General features: G+C 29.1%; 1 protein-coding gene across 1 annotated transcript; it reads left to right on the top strand.

The window, feature by feature from the left end:
- The first annotated feature begins 8500 nt into the window (after window positions 1-8500).
- On the top strand, window positions 8501-10645 carry LOC139898709 (xylan glycosyltransferase MUCI21-like). The gene is made up of 3 exons (XM_071881468.1): window positions 8501-8745; window positions 8838-8900; window positions 9272-10645. The coding sequence occupies exons 1-3, from the start codon at window positions 8529-8531 to the stop codon at window positions 10501-10503; spliced, it is 1512 nt and encodes a 503-aa protein (XP_071737569.1). The 5' UTR covers window positions 8501-8528; the 3' UTR covers window positions 10504-10645.
- Window positions 10646-24894: the final 14249 nt, after the last annotated feature.

The raw sequence follows: 24894 nt of genomic DNA, 5'->3' as shown, positions 1-24894 counted from the left end.
GTTAATATATCACATAATATTTACATGTTAATAATATATAGTTTCCAACAAAAGTGTTAAGCAATCCTTTTTAAAGAATACACGGTCGAAGTCCAGACTCATTAATGTATCCTAACAAACTCGATAAGACACACTAATGCAAATTTCTGGTTCTCTAAGACCAACGCTCGGATACCAACTGAAATGTCCCGTTCATATTGATTATAAACGTTCCATATTAATTGATTTCGTCACGAGGTTTTGACCTCTATATGAGACGTTTTTTCAAAGACTACATTCATTTTTAAAACAACCATAACCTTTATTTTATCGATAAAGGTTTAAAAAGCATTACGTAGATTATCAAATAATGATAATCTAAAATATACCGATTACACACGACCATTACATAATGGTTTACAATAAGAATATATTACATCAAAAATAAGTTTCTTGAATGCAGTTTTTACATAATATCATACAAGCATGGACTCCAAATCTTGTCCTTATTTTAGTATGCAACAGCGGAAGCTCTTAATAATCACCTGAGAATAAACATGCTTTAAACGTCAACAAAAATGTTGGTGAGTTATATGTTTAACCTATATATTTATCAATCGAAATAATAGACCACAAGATTTCATATTTCAATATACATCCCATACATAGAGATAAAAAAAATCATTCATATGGTGAACACCTGGTAACCGACATTAACAAGATGCATATAAGAATATCCCCTATCATTCCGGGAAATCCTTCGGACATGATAAAAACGAATTCGAAGTACTAAAGCATCCGATACTTTGGATGGGGTTCGTTAGGCCCAATAGATATATCTTTAGGATTCGCGTCAATTAGTAGATCGGTTTACTAATTCTTAGGTTACCAAGCAAAAGGGGCATATTCGGCTTCGATCATTCACCCATATAATGCAGTTTCAATTACTTGTGTCTATTTCGTAAAACATTTATAAAATTGCATGTATTCTCATCCCAAAATATTATATTTTTAAAAGTGGGACTATAACTCATTTTCACAGATTTTTACTTCGTCGGGAAGTAAGACTTGGCCACTGGCCGATTCACGAACCTATAATAAATATGTACATATATATCAAAGTATGTTCAAAATATATTTACAACACTTTTAATACATTTTGATATTTTAAGTTTATTAAGTCAGGTGTCCTCGTTAGTAACCTACAACTAGTTGTCCATAGTTAGATGTACAGAAATAAATCGATATATATTATCTTGAATCAATCCACGACCCAGTGTATACACGTCTCAGGCTAGATCACAACTCAAAGTATATATATTTTTAGAATCAACCTCAACCCTGTATAGCTAACTCCAACATTACTGCATATAGAGTGTCTATGGTTGTTCCAAATAATATATATAGATGGGTCGATATGATATGTCAAAACATTTGCATACGTGTCTATGGTATCCCAAGATTACATAATATATTAGAATACATGTATAATACAATATAAGTTAGCTAGGATATGATTTTTATAGAATTGTTACAATATTTCCCGTAGCTACAACAATAAAAAAATATTCAATCTTGTTTTACCCATAACTTCTTCGTTTTAAATCCGTTTTGAGTGAATCAAATTGCTATGGTTTCATATTGAACTCTATTTTATGAATCTAAACAGAAAAAGTATAGGTTTATAGCCGAAAATATAAGTTACAAGTCGTTTTTGTAAGAGGTAGTCATTTCAGTCGAAAGAACGACGTCTTGATGACCATTTTGAAAAACATACTTCCACTTTGAGTTTAACCATGATTTTTGGATATAGTTTCATGTTTATGAGAAAAATCATTAGAAGGACAACTTTTAAATCAAAGTTTATCATAGTTTTTAATTAACTAGCCCAAAACAGCCCGCGGTGTTACTACGACGGCGTATATACGGTTTTACGGTGTTTTTCGTGTTTTTCGGTTATAAATCATTAAGTTAGCATATAATATATATATATATATATATAGAACATGTGTTTAGTTGATTTTAAAAGTCAAGTTAGAAGGATTAACTTTTGTTTGCGAACAAGTTTAGAATTAACTAAACTATGTTCTAGTGATTACAAGTTTAAACCTTCGAATAAGGTAGTTTTATATATATGAATCGAATGATGTTATGAACATCATTACTACCTCAGGTTTTGTGGATAATCCTGTTGGAAATGAGAAAAATAGATCTAGCTTCAAAGGATCCTTGGATGGCTTGAAAGTTCTTGAAGCAAAATCATGACACGAAAACAAGTTCAAGTAAGATTTCCACTCGAAATAAGATTGTTAAAGTTATAGAAATTGAATCAAAGTTTTAATATGAGTATTACATTGTATTAGAAAGATATATTACTGTAAATAAGAAAGATTTCTTGAGGTTGGATGATCACTTTACAAGATTGGAAGTAAGCTAGCAAACTTGGAAGTATTCTTGATTTTATGAAACTAGAACTTATAGAATTTATGAAGAACACTTAGAACTTGAAGATAGAACTTGAGAGATTAATTAGATGAAGAAAATTGAAGAATGAAAGTGTTTGTAGGTGTTTTTGGTCGTTGGTATATGGATTAGATATAAAGGATGTGTAATTTTGTTTACTTGTAAATAAGTCATGAATGATTACTACTATTTTTGTAATTTTATGAGATATTTCATGCTAGTTGCCAAATGATGGTTCCCACATGTGTTAGGTGACTCACATGGGCTGCTAAGAGCTGATCATTGGAGTGTATATACCAATAGTACATACATCTAAAAGCTGTGTATTGTACGAGTACGAATACGGGTGCATAAGAGTAGAATTGTTGATGAAACTGAACGAGGATGTAATTGTAAGCATTTTTGTTAAGTAGAAGTATTTTGATAAGTGTCTTGAAATCTTTCAAAAGTGTATGAATACATATTAAAACACTACATGTATATAAATTTTAACTGAGTCGTTAAATCATCGTTAGTCGTTACATGTAAATGTTGTTTTGAAACCTTTAGGATAACGATCTTGTTAAATGTTGTTAACCCATTATTTATTATATCTAAAGAGATGTTAAATTATTACATTATCATGATATTATGATATATTAATATATCTTAGTATGATATATATACAGTTAAATGTTGTTACAACGATAATCGTTACATATATGTCTCGTTTCGAAATCATTTAGTAGTCTTGTTTTTACATATGTAGGTCATTGTTAATACACTTAATGACATGTTTACTTTTCATTTATCATGATTAAACATAGTGTATCAATATCTTAATATGATTCATATGTATTTAATAAGACGTTGTTATAACGATAATCGTTATATATATCGTTTCGAGTTTCTTAATTCAATAAACTCAATTTTATGTATATAACTCATTGTTAAAATACCTAATGAGATACTTATTTATCATAATATCATGTTAACTATATATATAATCATATATATGTCATCATATAGTTTTTACAAGTTTTAACGTTCGTGAATCACCGGTCAACTTGGGTGGTCAATTGTCTATATGAAACCTATTTCAATTAATCAAGTCTTAACATGTTTGATTGCTTAACATGTTGGAAACACTTAATCATATAAATATCAATTTCATTTAATATATATAAATATGAAAAAGTTCGGGTCACTACATAACTAAAGTCTGTCCACACTCGTAATGATCTGCGTGTCGAGGTCATGTTGGACGTGCGAAGGATAGTCCTAAGATGGTAATACAACCGAGTACATTTGATCGTAATCGCAGGTGACACATCACACACCCGTAACACCCGTACAGAGTGCAGTGAGACTAAGGAATATTAATAAACACCCAAGAACCTTTTGACCATTAGTACGGTATTGTATATTTTTTTTTACCTAATATGATCACAATCTCATACATGTCGTCTCAATACTACTATACTAGAGTTGCCGTTAGCTTAAACAACCACGATTCGTGACATACCAGCTCCAACCATATCGTAGTTAGTATGTCACATATGATTAATCTACGATGTGTCACCACCTGACAGGAGTCATATCTTCGTGGCCCGCAACCGAACCCTTACTATCAGATTCTAGAACCCTCTAAAAGGTGAATAGATACAACATCTTTGCTAACATTTCTCATTTCCAAAGATTAACCCCTCATAAATATTGTTATATTGAACATATTACAAACAAACCTCTTAACCAATTACCTCGAGTTTTTATATTTTAAACATTTTACCTCTTAACCAATTAGTCAAATAGTTATGTCAAGTTTTTGTTTTGTGTGGATGATTTGTACTCTCTTAATAGGCTTATACATCATCAAACATTTTTATTCTTTTCCCTATTTAACTGCGGCTAAGAGTCATTGACGGAGTCTGAACGCAATGTCGAGACTCACTCACCTGATCATTTTCCGGGACAAAAATTACAGCCCTCCTGCCCCTCAGGACGAAACCCCCACGGAAAATCCATTCGGGCATAGCGTGTGGTAAAATCCTCTCGGGTGAACTTGAACGCAAGATGTCCGAGACCTTCGAAGGCCCATGAAATGGGCATGTAACCTTGAACAAAATATTTTGTAGTGCATGGAGGTCGAACCTCTCTTTGGGAAAGTCAGGTCACCCTTAATATATCAACACCTTGATGTTATTTTTTTATTTCTTTTCTTTTTCATGCGGAAGAATAATGTCATAAAAATCTACAAGAAGTTGCAGAAAAAAATAAAGAAAATACGGATGATTTCCTAACAGAAAAGTCAACTTGTTGAGGATCAAAATACCATTAAACATATTCTAAAAAGTTGTGTTAGACAATCATAAAATAAATTTACTGATGTGCCGGTAAAATACATTAACTAGATGTGCCGAAAAACATAATAATGTGCGAATCATTGCTTTTAGCGTTAGCAACTACTAAGACTACTCGTTACAGTGGAGGCTTTTTGAGATTTTTTAAGTGGATTATTATGAGGTGACAAAGACGTTTTTCTGAATCGGTGTTATGGAGGAGGTTATAGAAAGTGTTGTTAAAGGCTTTTAGCTTATGTGGCAAAATATAAATGGAAGTTAGGCAAAATTTAATTTTAATTAAAATATAATATTAAATATAAAAATGAGATGTCAAAGCTTGATCACAAGGTTATACGTCATTTTTTCCCATCAAAAACTTGCAGGACATTTACCTTTTCGTCAAAAACGACGCCCATAAGATGCGTTATGAGCGTCGGGTTTGAGCGACGTAGCGAATGACAACAAAATGCTGCCCGTAAGTAGCAATCTAAGTTAATCATACTAACATATATGATGTTAGGCATCTCAAAAGTAGACCGCAAGATTTTTTTTTATCATATATTCAGCATTCAGCTCATTTGTTTCTTATTTTTGAATGACATGTAGTGTGGTGTGTTTAAGCATTCCGTGCTGAATCATTCAGTAGATTGAAATACTCTATTAACCACTAAACACTTAAATTTATGTAATATCCGTTTTAAATTTTATCGAGAATACTTGTTAAACAATTACCATATGTCCCATATTTATCTTCCAATATTTCTTTTTAGAACGTCACAAATTAATCGTCTACTTTTATAAATTGATAAGTATAAAGATGTTAATTCTTTAATAAAGATGTTATTTCTTTAATATCCGTAATGTATATATGTAATACAGAAAATATATAAAAAGTAAGGGATAAAACGGTAAAGTACGGAGAAAAATACAATGTAATGATAATATTTTTTGAAACTATATGTTTTTTTTATCTAAGAACAATTAATATGAGACGGAAAGAGTATATTTTCATTCATATTTTATTAGAATTAAAATTATTATTAAACATATTATTCTAATTTAGAATGAGCTTTATTCGCTACTTTTAAATCAATTAGATTATGAATATTAAACGATAAATTTTTATATTAAAGATGTCCTTGATCACACTAAATGTCACGAGGGGAGAATAGTCTAATAGTCTTGCATAAGTTCCATCCATCCATATGGTAAAACCAAAGTGTACAACAATTTCAAAATTCAGTGATTCTATATCGACGTGATGAATAAAGTCTCCTCTTTCTTTCGTTTTCATATAATTCAAACTTGCATCAAAGTTATCACAATTTAATGGTAATCAATATTTTATGACTTTATACCATCTCTATAATAATAGCCCATAAATCCTCAAACACGATAACATCTTTTGAAAGCATGATTAAACATCTCTTTAAAATATAAAGTCATCTTTAAATATTTAAATAAACTATTAAATTATCAACTCTAACTAAATTCATTGTATCAACTCTTTACCAGCATATTCAAATGAATTCAACTTTTAAGTTGAGATCCAAGGGATCAATCAAAGTGCGGCATGTGGCGCGACAATCATATGTGATTGAAAAAAAAAATTCAATTTTTTCCAATCACGTGTGATTGGATTTGACATGCAAAATCACATGTGATTGTAAAACCTAATCATATGTGATTTTGCATGTCAAATCCAATCATATGTGAATGGAAAAAATTGACAAAAAAAAAATTCTTTTGAAAAAAAAAATTAGATTTTTTTTTACAATCACATGTGATTATCGCGTCACATGTCGCACTCTGATTAATCTCTTGGATTTCAAAGAAAATATTGGATTTTACATGATTATAACTACTGATTTTTTATTTTTTTTTAAGAAAGGCAATAAACTCTGATTTAATATAATGTGAACCGAAATTAGCTATTTGGTATCATTTAATTCTCTTTAATCGTCAACCGCTAGTAGAAACTAATAATAAACGAATGATAAAGTTAAAGCGTGTTTGGCCAGTAAACTTAAACATATACGGAGTATATATTTATTCGATAGATCGGTATACCAAAGTGGCACGACCTACACTATTAGTCACCACAATCTTTGTTGCTAGTTTCTTTCAAACTCATTGCAAAGTTTAACAAACACCCTATAAATAAAAGAATAATCTCTAATTCATTTCATTTATTAATCCGTGTATTATTACTGTACTATTTTACTATTCTTATTGTGAATATGTGAATGTGAATTGCGAAAATACATATATTATCAGAAGCACGATAATAATGCTAAATCTAATTTAATGGCCCAAAAACACTACACCAGAAATTGTCCCGTTACACCCTTAGCTGGCAACCCTGCCCCCCAATTAGGACATTACGCCGTTTACTAGGCGCGTGATATCCACACTCGCCACGTAGATATATCAGCAGCCATATAGCTTGTTTGAAGTAGAACCAGCAGCCAAACGTTCCTTTTATAATATTTCACATGTAACCCTTTAAATAATGACTATTTATAAACTCACCTATAAGTTAAAATATCATCCGCTTTCTATAATTAACTTTATCCATAAATCAATAACAATTTTGAATTTTGAGTAACCTATTATTACCTCCGTTCTAATTTAATTGTTCTCAGATAAAAACACACAATTTAAGAGACTGAGGGACTATGACTTTCCCTGTAGCAATGCGTTTTGAATGTTCTAGCTCATTAATTTAAAATATGTATATTTGAATGTTGTAGCTCATTAATAAACTTAAATTTTATATTTAAGAAGGTGATTATGAACATCTAGCTTTAAAACTTCTTAAAATCTTACAATATCTATCGGGGGAGGCTCTGAAGGTAAACATAGTGATCGACAACATAGGGCTCATAGTTTTTAGGGGCCCAATTTTTTTATATTTAGAGACGTAATCGGAGTTTTGAGAAACACGGGAAATAGAGAAACATAACTGAAGCAGCGAATGCGAAGTACAATAGGCTAAAAAACAACAATCAAAGGCCGCGGAAAAGAAGAAATCAAAGTCCACTAGCATTCTAGCAAGGCTAAAAGGATTTTTTATAAAATGCTTATATTATTCGTTATGGTCTAAGAACATTTTTTTAAGTATCTTATATTGGTCGTTACAATCTAAAAGCCTTTTGGTCCACTTCATTTTAGATAGTTAAATTCTCGAGACCGGTCCTGGTATCTATTATCGGATAATCCGTACGAAAGTCTCTAAAAATTTATTTTATTTGATGATAATTTGAAGATCAATATATGAAGAAATATTTAATACGATGAGGAATAAACATATAAATAAATATGAAATACTTCACCATTTTTCTCTTTACAACTTTCATGACACCCCATTATCAATGTGGGAATCCATTAAAGGGAAGTGGGTTCCAAATTCTCCCACAGGCCCACATGACAAGTATAGATATACATATGGAACTTTGAAAACTTCTCAACTTTTCAGGGACAGAAAACGTGTAACTTTAATAGTGTAGGGTCTAATTATAAATATGACTTTATTCCCCTACACGCATCGCTGTTTTGACTGTACAAAAGCAGAACCCGCATACCAATAGCTGACCTGGCCATCTTATGCCAGCTCATCTTTCATCTTCCCCAACAAGAAAACAATAACTTACCCCTTCTTCACCCCCCATAAAACCCCATCACCATTCTCCCATTTCCTCCAAAATTCCCCCCTTTTCTTTCTTTCTTTCCCACTCTCAAAACTTATAAAATAAAAAATAAAAAATGGTGCATTACCAAAGATACATTCAACTAAGAAAAGGTGTTACAATAGCTGCTGCTTTTGTTGATGAAGAAGATGCATGTGTTCATATGAGTGGATGTAACAAAAGATCAAAACCTAAACTTTTATTCTTTCTTCTTTTTTGCACCCTTCTTTCTTCTTGTTTGATTCTCTCCCCACACCTTTTTCCTTTCCCCAAATCAACTGTTTCTCTACTTTGTAAGTCTTTTTTTTTCCCTCTGTTTACTGTTTTTATTTCTTCCAAAAAAAAAAAAAGTGTACTTATATGAATTTCTTTTTGTGTTTTATAGATCCATCTGATGGTCAAAAAGTACATCATTCTAAAATTAATGCTTGTTCATCAGTCACAAATGGTAAGCTCCTAATTTTAATGTTTCATTAATACTTAACCTACCATTTAATGTGACAATACTTCAATTACTGTCCAACAGGTATCATTTAATGTAACATACTTATATTTTTGTAAACATCCAATTAAAAGATGTTGCCTTTTCTAAAAAAATATTGATTTTTAGTGCAACCCAGTACATAATCTTGCATTCCTTTGCAATTAATCTAGATAAAATCACACAAAAGTTACAATTATGTTACATTGATTGAAAAAAGGTTATAAATTTATGTAATTTACATACATACAAGTAAACCCTTTTGAATGAGATGAAAATTGGATGAAACAGTGAAAGTTTCAATTTTTTTTTTTTTTTTTTATTGTTTTGATTTACAGGAACAATATGTTGTGACAGGAGTAGTATTAGATCCGATGTTTGTATAATAAAAGGTGATATAAGAACAAATTCACAATCTTTTTCGGTATTTGTTTACAATTCGGATAATCGGGTTAGCAAAGGAAAGATATTGAAGCAAGAAAAGATCAGACCGTATACTCGAAAATGGGAGCCATTGACTATGGCCACAATCGATGAACTTACGCTTATTGCATTGAATTCGAATCGTTCTGAAATCGAAAATCGACACAAATGCGATGTGAAACACGATGTTCCTGCTGTGTTCTTTTCGACCGGGGGGTACACCGGAAATGTTTATCACGAATTCAATGATGGGTTGATTCCTCTTTACATTACTTCACAAAAGTATAACAAGAAGGTTGTGTTTGTGATTTTAGAGTATCATGATTGGTGGATCACAAAATATGCAAATATTCTTAAACATTTGTCTGATTTCGAACCGGTCGATTTTAGTGGTGATAAGAGGACTCATTGTTTCTCTGAATCGGTTGTCGGGTTGAAGATTCATGATGAACTCACTGTCGATTCGTCGTTGATGGAAGGGAGTAAAACGATTAAAGATTTTCGGGATATTTTGGATAAAGGGTATGCGCCTAGAATCCAAGGTTTGATTTTGGAAGAAAATGCTAAATCGGGTAATAACCTGATTAAGCTCGTTGGAGCATCGGATAAACCGAAGCTCGTGATCATATCGAGAAACGGGTCACGGGCTATTTTGAACGAAAACGTGTTAGTGAAAATGGCTTCGAAGATTGGGTATGATGTGACGGTTCTGAAGCCGCAAAGGACTTCAGAACTGGCGAAAATTTATCGGGAACTTAACTCGAGTGATGTCATGGTCGGGGTCCACGGAGCGGCTATGACTCACTTTTTGTTTATGAAACCGGGCTCCGTGTTTATTCAAGTTGTACCATTAGGTACAACTTGGGCTGCGGAGACGTATTATGGTGAGCCCGCGAAGAAGCTCGGGTTAAGGTACATTGGGTATGAGATACTTCCTCGTGAAAGCTCGTTGTACGATGAATACGAAAGTAATGACCCCGTTTTAAGAGACCCGAATAGTGTTAACGATCGAGGGTGGGAATTCACGAAAAAGATTTACCTTGATCGGCAAAAAGTGAGGTTAAATCTCGGGCGATTTAGAAAGCGTTTGGTTCGTTCGTATATTTATACAATGGCAAAGAGGAATGGTGTGGTTCGATCACAGTGAACAGATTGCAATTTGTAAACGTTACACGAAAAAATGGTAGAATTTGAAAGCAATGTATAAATGTAGAAGGTTGAATGTATATGATATAATCGTAGACAAAATAGATAAAAATGTTTCCATATTCTTTTATTCAATATCAATATCAATAAAAAAAATTTATCAATCGTATATTTATGGTACTTCATTGTTTACAAGTTTCAAGAAAACTGGGAATTTTTTGTTACTTTGTGAGTTATACAGTATCTATCTATGAATCTATGATTCACTTGTTAAAATAACCTCTTTTTAGTTCACTATCATCTGAATATTGTTGGTGGAAGTCAATTTTGGGTATTCTAATATTTGGTTAATTTGTGTTCCAAGGATAATAGTCTTCTTTATTCTTTATGTTTACTCTCTCCCATTTTAATAAGGGGATGATTCTCACACACTGTTTTTTGATCCTCACATACCAATTTACTTGAACTCCTCCCTAATAATAGGGTAAAAGGGTGTGTGAGGATCAAAAAACAGTGTGTGAGAATCATCCCCCTTAATAAGCATTCAGATCTAGATTTAGATTTAGAATTTTTTTTTTATTTGTTCTAACAATAAAAGTCTAACTTTCAAATAAATATTCAACTTACTTTTTATTCTTAATATTTTTCTATGCTATCAATTGAAACACTTGAAGTTGTGTTGGTAAAGGGTGATTTAAGTTGCGTGCCATAATTGAATACTAAAGTTTCTAACCAGAGAAGCCTTTGAAGCCTTGAAGGTGTGTCAAACAGAGCTTGAAATTTAAAGTATTATAAAAACTTTTATATATACTCCTTCCATCAACTATGCATTAAGATCATTTATTTGTAGTGATAGATGTTATTGGTTATTGGGGTTGGTGTTGGTTGGTTTTTATACTTTTTTTGATGATTAAGATGTTTGAATTTATTGTGTGGAGTATTGATGGTGTGAATTTTTTTGTGTGAGTTGTTAGTAGAATGCTGATTTAACATTTTATTTTTATTTTTTATGTTATATTAAATTATTTTTTAATATTGTTTATGTAATAAAAGTTAAAAATAACACACATATAATTAATACCATTAATAAATAATAAAAAAATACATAATTATAAATTCTAAAAAAAGAAAATTACATAAATAATTTTAGTTTTTATTTTATTTTAATTATATTATTATTTTGTAATTATAAAAACAAATTATATTAATAGAAAACACTTAAAATTAAGCAGACGATTACAATAATTTAAAAACTCTTAAAAACATTATTAAAAGTCCTACTACAATTATTAAGGGTCCTAAAAACGGAAAGTTACAATTATTAAAAGTCTCATTTAATCGACGTTTCTGATTCAAAACTACTTCCAGATTTGAAAGGGACCGGATTAGTTTTCCACGTTCTTAAATCCATAATATACAATTGAATTCGATTACCATTATCTCTGGCTCGTTTTTTAAGCTTCTTCCATACGTCATTACACAGGAACATCACTTATGTCTTCTCTTCGTCTAAATACCAAATACACGAAAATGGGCCTTTTTTTTTTTTTTTTTTTTTTTTTTTTTTGAGTAGCTTCTCCAACTCTGAAAAAATCAAAATCATTAATGTAGAAGTTGTTAAATTCTATTTTCGTTCCGCCAACGTATGACATCCAGTCGCGCGTTGTATTACCTCCAAAATGAATATCGAACGAAGCCCTCATCGGTGCCATTGATGAAGTTGTACAAGTAGCAAAATGTATATGTTTGTGTATGTATGTAGCAGAGTGTATATGTATGTTTATATATAAATTAGCAGATCAATGAGTATACGTATGTGTATTTTCAACGGGCAAATTATCAAACAATCAAAAATTCAACACCAATTGCAATTCGCCATGTGGTCTTTGCCTTCTCCGTTGGATTGCAGCCAACGCCACCGAAACGTGGCCAAGCAACGCCACAATACGGAGAAGTTGGCATTGCCAGGCAGCCACGTTGGCTTGATCTGATACAAAGGGTCTAACAAGTTTATTAATAGGTTATATTGTACAACAAATAATGCATATGTTTGATATATGTGATAATTTAGACAGTGGATATATTATTAGCTTTTTGATATAGATCGGATGATTCCATATTTGTATTCGTTATCATTTAATTCTTTAAATTTATATGTATATCTATTTAAATATAATTCATCTATCTATATCTATATTAGTTGGATTAAACGGGTTAACAGATATAAATATTAAAAAATAGCTTAAGTATTTATATTATGAAACGAAAATAACTGAAGTTTTATTCACAAATATAAATATAAGCGAATTTAATATATTGCTTACATAAAAAGGTATAATTGTTGTCGTTAATTAAGCAAAATATTTTACAACAGTGAGTAAATACGAAGTATATGTTTTTATTAATGTTACGTTTAATGTTACGTTTAATCTCTAATGTGATGACCCGGAAATTTCTGACCAAATTTAAACTTAATCTTTATATGACTTCGACACGATAAGCAAAGTCTGTAATGTTGAGTCTCGAAAGTTTTGGAATTATATTTATGTAATCAATTACCCTTTGACTGTGCCCGACGATTCACGAACAATTGTGTGTAAATAAATAGGTGAACAAATATATATATATATATATATATATATATATATACATACATATATATATATATATATATATATATATACATATATATATATATATACATATATATATATATATGTAAATATAAATATAAGTATACGTATTGATTTAGATTGATATAATACTATTTAATCATTTGAATTAAATATATAAAGTTATATACAAAATAATTAAGATGATATTTAAAATAAATATACACATTAATTCTGTACACAATTAATATTATATGTATGTTGTAATATATATATTCATATATATAAATATTAAATATTTAAAAATGTTATTAGATAATGTAAGCATTACATAATTAATAATATGTAATATTATTACCTTAAATAGAATTACAAGTTAAAATCTAGTTGCCACAGTTATATTATTATTATTGTTTTCATAATAAAATTAATATTAGTATTATGGATATTATTACTGTTATAATTATAAATATTAAAAGTTCTAATGATTGTAAGGTTATGGTTATCATAATAAAGACTTAAAATATAAATATTGTTATAAGAATGATTAAAAATTTTAATTGTGATTTAAATATTCTTAGTTATTATTAAAATTATTTTTTTATTATTATCATTATTAATCAATATTATGGTTATTAATATCAAATTAACATTTATATTAATAATTATTATTAATCTTCATTTTTTATTAAATGTATTATTATTATCTATTATTAATATTTATAATTACTTATTATAATTATAACAGCGAAAGTTTGAATCTGTGTGTATCACTATCAAACTTTAATCGAATTTGGTTCTTTTCTGAAATTGTTACACGTCAAACTCATACTACAAGAATGCAAAAACAAAATCTGTTTACAATCAACATCAACTTTTACCTATTTTATATTTCTTTTCCCCTTACTGTCCAATTCAGGTCGAGCATCAAATACAGGATATAATCGATCAAACCATGTGAGTGATAAAAAAATTATTATTCAGTACTCTCATCATCTTTAAAAAATATCAATTTCAAATAACCCTATGTGTTGATTTTAAAACAGAAAAGAAATAAACAGCTCGAAACCTGAGTAAACGTTTAACACGTATCTGTGCTAGCTCCTTTGGCGTTGTTATTACCGAAAATAACTTTACAATCCCTTTCAAAATAGTAAATTTTGTCACAGCTCCAGCAAGTCAACTTCGGATTTTTATTCGAATAAGCCTTATTATAACATCGATATATAAGTTTGCCTTTCATCATCGATATCTGAGAACCATTTATATTCCACCACATTAGCAGTAAACTTACCAGTAACTTCATGGCTCAAGTCTCTCCGAAGAACTATTATATTTGCTCATTAAAACCCTATCGTATACTCATCCGCATCTTATAACGAGAATTACTATATCAATTATCGGGAATTAGCAATCAGTATTTTGAAATCTCGCAGTATGTGCACATCAACAATTATAAGTATACATATAATCCTTATCTTTTAGAATTATGATAATCCATTCTGAAATTCTGAAAAGGCTGAATACAGCAACAAAAACTGTACACGACTTTAACAGTCGGAAGTTTGATGATAAAGAATAGTATGTTAGCAAAGCTCAGAAAAGTTGACAACCGGAAAACGGATTGTGCAAACCAAGAAGGAGGCTGTAGAAAAATCACAAAGAATAAATCGGCCTTCAAAGAGTCCAAATGATTTAGTATCTGCTGAAGTCATTCACGAATACCTTACTCCTGACTCTAAACCCTTGCGGACAATATTCTTCATCATCCTCTGATATTAGAAATTCTAAGATATCATCGTATCTTTCATTATAAATATCCTCGATATTTCAGAAGATATTTTCATAACTATTCTTATCTGAAATCATTTATCTCTTCACGCTATCTGTAATACAAAGAAAACTATTTAGTTTCTACATTCTGTAAACCTTCAAGTTTGAAATATGAATGTTTTTGAAGTAGTGTTGGGAACTGAAGCATGAGTTAGTATAATATAATGACACTTGATCAACGTGATTATATTACAGTAAGTCATGCTGAGTTTCTAATGGAACGTGATGATTCACAGATCATAACGTCATCATGTGGCATGTTACACGACTCTTACATTCTATCTAATCTAATATATAAATATATCAAGAACATAATTTCTTGATAGTTCTATCTTTTCTCATGAATTCTAGTAATTTAACCAATCTAGATCATGCTATTACAATCTTACTCTTAGAACATTAGCCGTGTTCATTCGAAACTTCATATTTACAAATTTTGGACCATTATTGTCACGAACCGGAAAATTTCGACTAATTTTAAATCAAACTCTTGATATGATTTAGTATCTTTGACACGATGAGCGAAGTCTGTAATGTTGAGTCTCAAAAATTTTGAACTGCTTCATATATCCAAATTGACTTTCGACCATTCCCGACGATTCACGAACAATAGATATGTATATATAAATAATTAGATATAATAATACATTAATAAATTATTAATTTTTGGAATTAAGGATATAAAATAATAAACAAAATAATAAAGTTTATTATCAAAATGAATCTATGTATATAGCATATTGAATAAATGATTTCGAGCTTAAATAATAAACAATAGTGATACTCGGTTGATATTTCGTTAGTGTTCATATAGATTTCATATATATATATATATATATATGAAAGATTAAGATAAAATTTTGACTGTAAATTGATTACGAAGATTTTAGATTTGTTAAAAATATTTTTTCATTTTTAAGTTTAAATATTAGTACTCCGTATAGATAAATTGGAACAGAAAATAAACAATTATCAAACCTTTTTGATCAGGTTTCAAACAGTTAATGAGTGAAATAATAAAATATATTTAAACTAAAAATTTGAGATTTTTAGGAACACTTTTATACGTTAACTGTTTAGCAATGGACACGATATTGCCTTTCGGGATAAACTGTCGGTAGAATAAAATTAAAAACTTCGATGGCTTCACTGCTTACCCCTGTTAATGATTGATATTATGATTGACACTGTGTTGCTTTTATTAATATTCTATGTTTTATGAAATATATATATATATATATATATATATATATATATATATATATATATACACGCACCATGATGAATCACATTTCTTCTTCTTTTACTACACCCACTCACTGCATTTGTTTATGTTTCTAACTTTCACCCTACAAACCAAACTACCTTGTGATCTTTCTTCTTGACAATCCACATCAAACCTTCACAACCCACTATTTTCTTTCTCCTTGTTCTTCCATCAACACAAACATCCTTCACTCACCCCTAGTTGAAACCACCACCTCACCTTCTTAAACACTCAAGAACCACCGTGAACTACCAACCACCACCATCGTGAACCCACCTTGAAACACCAACCACCACTACTATGGTTCTAAATAACTATTGTAAACCCACATCACCTTATTTCGTTGACATCTATAAACCGAGACTAAACCCATCAACAAATCACCCATTAGACACCACCATCACGAACTCTATCACTATCATTATTCTTCTGTAATTGTTTCGGTACAACTCAAACACCCATTAACTGAACCAGTTTTCTTTTCCTACTCCTTTGAAACCATCATCCACCATCCTCTAATATCACTATCATTGTCAACCCACATCCATTCTCATCATTTTTCTATTTCTGTTTCGATTCAAGAACAAAACCACCATCTAGTTGGTTTCATCGAACATGACTTATGACTGTTCGGTCTCTCTCTCCTGCAAAACTACCTCGGTTACTGTTGAACCGAGGCCAAGAAAACCACCATCCCTCATACGACTACAGCTGCTAGATCTATTCTGCTTCTGCCCATTTTTAATCACTGTACACAGTCCTAAATTATCACCAAACCACCACCTGCTGCTATGCGAAACCACATATATATTTTTTTTGTTACCAACACCGAAACCAAAACCCACCTCTTACACTCTTAATCTTTTCTCATAAAAGTGAAGATGAACAATAACGATAATGACTTCACGATGATGATATGATGACGAATGATTCACGATATTGAAGATAATAAATAGTAACGAATGATTATCACGATTATGACCGTGATTATGGAAGCTAGTTAAGATGATGATAACGTATACAATATGAGGCAAGGATTTCGGTGAGTATGGGAGTTGAGGGGCGACTGAACCGCAGGCCGTGAGATTTTTTTTTTTTGGTTAGTCGACACAAAAAGGTTAGCAGGAAACGGGTTGTGTAATCCCCACTTATAAAATTTTTCTATATATTTAATTGGGCCGGTCAATATGTATTGTTGGGCCGGTTCTTATTTCTGTTTCTATTGGACTGAGACCCATCAGTTTTTTTTAAGATTTAGGATATAAAAGATTATACGGGTATGATTATGAGGAAATTATCATGATAAGATGATACGGGTAGGATAATGAAAGTGATGAGTGATGTTGATAATGATAAACGGCAGTGAAGGTGAGGTATGATCGATGATTATGAAAATGATTATGACGACTCACGTATGATTTATAGTATGATGATGATAACAGTGGTGTCATGATAAGAATGATGATATGTATGATGATAAAAGGAGGAGAAGACAGACGGGTTATAATAATAAAAATAGTTATTAAAACGGAAAAACAATAAGCAGATTGAGGGTTAGGGGAGTTATCGGGTTAGCGGGACGTCGCGGGTTCAAACCCGGACTTGGGCATTTTTTTAAGGATTATTTCTTTGAGGTAGTTTTCTATCATTATTATTATTATTGTTATTATTATCATTTTTATTATTATAATAATTATTATTAAATATTATTACTAGTATCATGTTTATTAAAAACTACCCTTTTTACTAAAGTATCATTTTTATTATTATTATCATCATTAGAAAAATTATCATTTTTATCAAAACTATTATTATCATATTCATTATTAAACCTAATCATTATCATTACTAAAGATTTTTATTACAAATATTATTAGTATAGCTATTATTATTACCACTATTAATATTACTTTTAAATATTATTATTATTATTATTAGTATTATTAATATTTTCTTAATATTATTTTAACAAAAGATAATTATGTAAAGATATAAATATTACATATATCATAAGTATATCTCAAGTTACTATAACATAAATAAATATACATAATATTTGAAATAATACATACATTACTATTTTAAATAAGTAATATATTAAATAAATAATATATATAAACTGGTTTGATTACTATTATATGTTAACTAGAGGTGTTAATATATATACAAATAATATAGGTTCATGAATCCGAGGTCAACCCTGCACTTGTTAAATGACGTCATATGTATTTTTACTACAAAAATACAGTATGGTGAGTTTCATTACTCCCTTTTTATATATATATTTTTGGGCTGAGAATACATGCGCTGTTTTATAAATGTTTTACGAAATAGGCACAAGTACTAAAACTAATTCTATGTGGGTTTAAACCAGAAATATACCCTTAGCTTGGTAACATTAAACTACTTGTCTATGTACGGTAGGCGCGAATCCTAAAAATAGATCTATTGGGCCTGACAAACCCCATCCTGACTATGGGATGCTTTAGTACTTCGAGGTTATTTTAAACACACCTGATCCGGTGTACTTCAGAGGGTAAAACATGAAAGTTAAGGCTTGTTACCGGGTGTCTACAACTTATAGAATACTTTTATACACTTGCGAGTGTTCATATATATTTATAAATGGAAATCTTGTGGTTTATTAACATATTAAAATGATTGTTATGATAAACCTATGAACTCACCAACCTTTTGGTTGACACTTTTAAGCATGTTTATTCTCAGGTATGAAAGAAACCTTCCGATGTGCATTAGCTCATTTTAAAGACATTATTTGGAATCGATCATCGCAATGGGACCAGATGTTGGTGACTTCGTCCAGATGGATTAGGACGGGTCACTACAATTATTTGTTTGACTTAAAGTCGGGAAAAGAAAACAAAAGTATGTAATGTTGAGTCTCGAAAGTTTTGGAATTATATTCATGTAATCAATTACCCTTTGACTGTGCCCGACGATTCACAAACAATTGTGTGTAAATAAATAGGTGAACAAATATATATATATATATATATATATATATATATATATATATATATATATATATATATATATATATATATATATATATGTGTACGTATTGATTTAGATTGATATAATACTATTTAATCATTTGAATTAAATATATAAAGTTATATACAAAATAATTAAGTTGATATTTAAAATAAATATATACATGAATTCTGTACACAATTAATATTATATGTATGTTGTAATATATATATATATATATATATATATATATATATATATACATATATATAAATATTAATATTTAAAAATGTTATTAGATAATGTAAGCATTACATAATTAATAATATGTAATATTATTACCTTAAATAGAATTACAAGTTAAAATCTAGTTGCCACAGTTATATTATTATTATTATTATTGTTTTCATAATAAAATTAATATTAGTATTATGGATATTATTATTGTTATACTTATAAATATTAAAAGTTCTAATGATTGTAAGGTTATGGTTATCATAATAAAGACTTAAAATATAAATATTTTTATAAGAATGATTAAAATTTTTAATTGTGATTTAAATATTCTTAGTTATTATTAAAATTATTTTTTTATTATTATCATTATTATTATCATTATTAATCAATATTATGATTATTAATATCAAATTAACATTTATATTAATAATTATTATTAATCTTCATTTTTTTTATTAATTGTATTATTATTATCTATTATTAATATTTATAATTACTTATTATAATTATAACAGTGAAAGTTTGAATCTGTGTGTATCATTATCAAACTTTAATCGAATTTGGTTCTTTTCTGAAATTGTTACAAGTCAAACTCATACTACAAGAATGCAAAAACAAAATCTGTTTACAATCAATATCAACTTTTACCTATTTTATATTTCTTTTTCCCTTATTGTCCAATTCAGGTCGAGCATCAAATACAGGATATAATCGATCAAACCATGTGAGTGATAAAAAAAATTATTATTCAGTACTCTCATCATCTTTAACAAATATCAATTTCAAATAACCCTATGTGTTGATTTTAAAACAGAAAAGAAATAAACAGCTCGTATTACTCAGTTCTTATTCTTTTTTCTCAAAACTCGTTTTTGAATCAATTTCCAAAAATCCAAAAATGCAGAATTGTTAGGAATGTTTTACTTAAACTATCTGCAAAAGATTATCCTCCAATTCTTCCTATCGAATCCGAATTTTGAAGTCAAACTTTAGAAACAAAAAGTCAAACAAATTGTTCATCGCGAAATTCGAATTCTTGTTTATGTTTCAAGGTAAATTGATGATTTCAATAGTTTCTATCTATGATTTACAAACTATTTTATGTTGTTACTATAATATAATACGTAATCAAATTCAAAATCTAAATTTTTTTTATTGCCGTAAGCTGCTTACAGCAGTTTTTATTTTTTTCTTTTTGGTTTCAGTTAATTCAAAGATTTATATAGATCGTTTATATATTGTTTGATAGTCCCAAAAAAGTTTTGGTGAATGATTATCATGCTGGATTTACCCCTGGTCGAATTCAAGATTGAGAGGAATGAGATGAACACAAGTAAACGGGTTAAATAATAATGAATTACTTATTAAAACAGATAGAAACAGACAGCAGAATGGTAGAGTGCGTGTGCGGGTAGCGAGTGGTCTCGGGTTCGAGCCCGGTAAGGGCATTCTTTTTTTTTTTGCTGTTTTCTTAAAGGTATAAATATAATTATTCTTATTATTATTATCTATTATTATTATCATTTATTATTATTATTGGTGTTATCATTATTTTTATTAGTAATATTATTCAATGTTATTATTATCCTTATTCTAATTATTATTATTAACCTAGTTATTATTAAGATTAAAACTATTATAACTATAAATATAATAAGTATTATTATTATTATTATTCTGAATAAGTTTTTGTTATTAGTAATATATAACCATTTATATTGATTAGTAATATTATTGTATTATTAATATTAGTATAATTTCAAGGATATTAAACATATTAATAACATAAATATATAATAAAACCTAATAGGATAAAGATTATAGAAATTAGATATAATTATATGAATATATGTAAAATTTATGTTTATAGATACAAAATTAATGTTATAAGAAACCATAATTGTTATCATAGAAACTTGACACGATGGTTATGATTTTCATGAATAGGAATATACAGATTTTAAAAATATTATTACAATTATGAAAATAGAAATCTTGGATATAAAGATTAGTAGAAAAATATTTGAATTAGAATTTTAGTTAATTTATGATTCATAGGAATTACTAAAATTATTATAATTATTATTATTATAGCACAACTTAGTATTATATTTGCTAATATCATTATTTCCAATAACATTATTATTATTATTATCACTTTTATAATATTATTATAAAATACCACTATTTTTATTAACTTTAGTATTATCAGAATTAATAATAATTTCATAAGCAAATGATCTGCGTATATGTAACGACCCGCACTTTTTCGATCGTTCTATACTTATAAGATTAATATTTACATAAATTAAACCTTACTAACATGATAAGCAATCCAAATTGTTGAGACTTATGTTTTCGAAAAGAGTTTTACACAACGTTTGACCGTCTAGTTTGACCGATGATATCACGAACTATACAATATATGATAATTATACGTTTGTGTATATATATGTATATATACATATTTAACATGATCTAAGAATGTTTTAATATCTCATTTTGTATTAATAACAATAAGTTATAAGTATATTTTGAAACTACTAACTTAAGTTTTCAAAACGATAACCATACGTAACGTTATTTGACTTAAATACTTATGACCTATAATGTTTATACATATATCGTATAAATAATGTATTTAATCACTTTTAAAGACTTAAATACATAAAACAATATAAGTATATTTACAAAAGATAGCTATATTTCAATCCTCGTTCCGTTTTCTCAAAGATTTCTATACGTATACCTAGGGTATATGTACCCGTATCATACGCAGCTTCTAGATGTATTTACTATTGGTATATACCAATAAAAATCTGCTCCTTAGCAGCCTTAAATGATTAAGAAACATGTGGAACCAACCATTTGTCAAGTAGCATGAATTATTTAGCAAGAAAACAAAGTTAGGTATTTTTTTTTCCTTTATAACCTAAAAACGTTTTTATGCATGCACACCATTTCTTCACCCCATTTTCTCATACTTACACTTCCATTTCTCTCTCAAAATACTCTTAACTTCATACTTGATCATCTCTAAGCATTTTCCCCATCATTTAGCTTCAAAAACAACACTTAAACCTTATAAGAAAAACCTTACAAAAACACTTCAAGAAATCCTTCCAAGAACACAAACTTACTTCCAATCTTTCATCCAATTCCATCACCCTTTTGGTTCTAGCTTTTTACTTCTCTTTTATAGCAACCTTGTCCAAGGAACTTGAGGTAGAATCTATGTTCATAACCTTATTCGATTCATATATATATAGCTATCTTATTTTGTGGTATAAACTTTTAACAACAAGAACATAGTTTGAATGTTTTCAAACTTGTTTGCAAACTAAATAGATCCTTCTAACTTAACTTTTAAAATACTTCAAGACCTGTAATATAACTTAAATATATGCTAACTTAACAAGGTTTAACTTGGTTTTTCAAAGAATATCTTAAAAACTGTTTTTACGACGTCGGAGTGCCACCGGGGACTGTTTTGGGTTGGATAATTAAAAACCATCTTAAACTTTGAATTGGAGGTTTATTTTCTGGAAAAATGATTTTTACTATGAATATGATAACACCTAAAAATTTCATGATCTAATTCAAAGTATAAGTATTTTTAGAAAAATAATCATTTAAGGTTGTTTACATAAAGGAAAATGTTTAACTTCATAAGTTTCACTAAAGTTTCACCTATGCCGTGTGATTTTGAATACAAACTAAGGTATTTACAGTTCATGGTCTTAAAGAGGGACTCGATCCAAGGAGATGGCAAGTTGAATCAACGAAAATGGAGTTGTAACGAAGAAACTATGACCGAAACAAAATTGGTTATCCAAGACTAGTTTAACTTCGGGATTAATTGGGAAAAATTAAATAAAATCACATCTTTCTAAGATAACATGATATTTTATATATATATGTACTTATAATTCAATTTTATATGGTTCAGGATCACCCGTAAACAACACGAGAAGATTAATCATAAGATCCCATGATTGTACGCAACACGTCATTTGACAACACCGGTACTTTATGTACGCAACACGTGATAGTGCTCTAAATGAACATATATTTAGTAGCAATATCGTTCCAATATGTAAAGTTTTTAAATGTAATTTCCTTATTTTTAGTTGTAATAGTTAAATAAATAAGTGCGAAGACGAAAGACGCAAATCGCTCGAAAATGAAGATTTAAAGACAAAAACGAAGATTTGAAAGACCAAAACGTCCAAAAAGCTCAAATGTACAAGATACAATTCAAAAGGTTCAATTTATTGATGAGAAACGTCTAAAAATGACAAGAGTACAAGTTACAAAACGCAAAGTACAAGATATTAAATTATACGAAAGGACGTTCGAAAATCCGGAACCGGTACCCGAGCCAACTATCAACGCTCGACGCAACGGAGCTGAAAGTACAAGTCAACTATGCACAAGAATATAATATAATATTTAAATAATTCATAATAAGAATAATAATAAATAATAAAAAGTTGTTAATTGAGCATAGTTAAGGGGTCATAAGTGAAAATTTCAAATCAACATTTGCCTATAAAATGGAATTCACGTAGTAATGAAAAAGAACACCTTCACTTCATTTTTCTTTCTTTCCCTCTGTAAGAATATATATATTTATATTTATAATATTAAGTTTAATTTAAGTTTAATAATAATTGGGTTATTGTAAGAAATATTTTACGGGTTTTAAAGTCGAAACTCTGCCCGTGTAACGCTACGCGATTAATCACCACTGTAAGCTATGTTCTTCCTTTTTAAATTAATGTATCGTAACTAAGTTATTATTATGCTTATTTGAGCCGAAGTAATCGTGATGTTGGGCTAAAATATTAAGAAGGGGTTATTGAACTTTGGACCATAATTAAGGTTTGGGCAAAAGACCGACACTTGTGAAAATTGAACTATTGACTATTAATAGATGGGGGGTATTGTCTAATTAAGTGACAACTCATTGGAGTCTGTCGAACCTATCTTCAAATTAATTAACCTAATAATTAATAATGATTATGGTTGTCCTATTTAGTGATGTTCATATGGAATCTGTTATAATCATTTAATTAATCAATTGGGTTGGGTAATTGATTATTCATTCTGATCAAGTGGATGAATTAATATTCATAAACTAATTAAAACAGGGGTGGATTACATACAGTGATAACTGGTGTAATTGTTGACAGAAGTGATAACTGCGTCACAGTTTAAATCCTTAATCAGTTGGAATATTTGACTTTGGGTATAAGGGTAATTTGACGAGGATACTCGCACTTTATATTTATGACCGATGGACTATTATGGACAAAAACCAGATAGACGTATCAAATAAACCAGGACAAAGGACAATTAACCCATGGTAATAAATTAAAATCAACACGTCAAACATCATGATTACGGAAGTTTAAATAAGCATAATTCTTTTATTATATTTCTCATC

Source organism: Rutidosis leptorrhynchoides, chromosome 3, assembly GCF_046630445.1.
Source record: "Rutidosis leptorrhynchoides isolate AG116_Rl617_1_P2 chromosome 3, CSIRO_AGI_Rlap_v1, whole genome shotgun sequence".
NCBI classification, from domain to species: domain Eukaryota; kingdom Viridiplantae; phylum Streptophyta; class Magnoliopsida; order Asterales; family Asteraceae; genus Rutidosis; species Rutidosis leptorrhynchoides.
This window is presented reverse-complemented; position numbering and strand designations above follow the sequence as displayed.

Bases quoted from the DNA above. Each gene is read 5' to 3' on its own strand.
- LOC139898709 (XM_071881468.1), top strand. From the start codon at position 8,529: ATGGTGCATTACCAAAGATACATTCAACTAAGAAAAGGTGTTACAATA. The intron at 8,746-8,837 runs GTAAGTCTTTTT...TGTGTTTTATAG, and splicing joins ATCAACTGTTTCTCTACTTT to ATCCATCTGATGGTCAAAAA. The intron at 8,901-9,271 runs GTAAGCTCCTAA...TTTGATTTACAG, and splicing joins TTGTTCATCAGTCACAAATG to GAACAATATGTTGTGACAGG.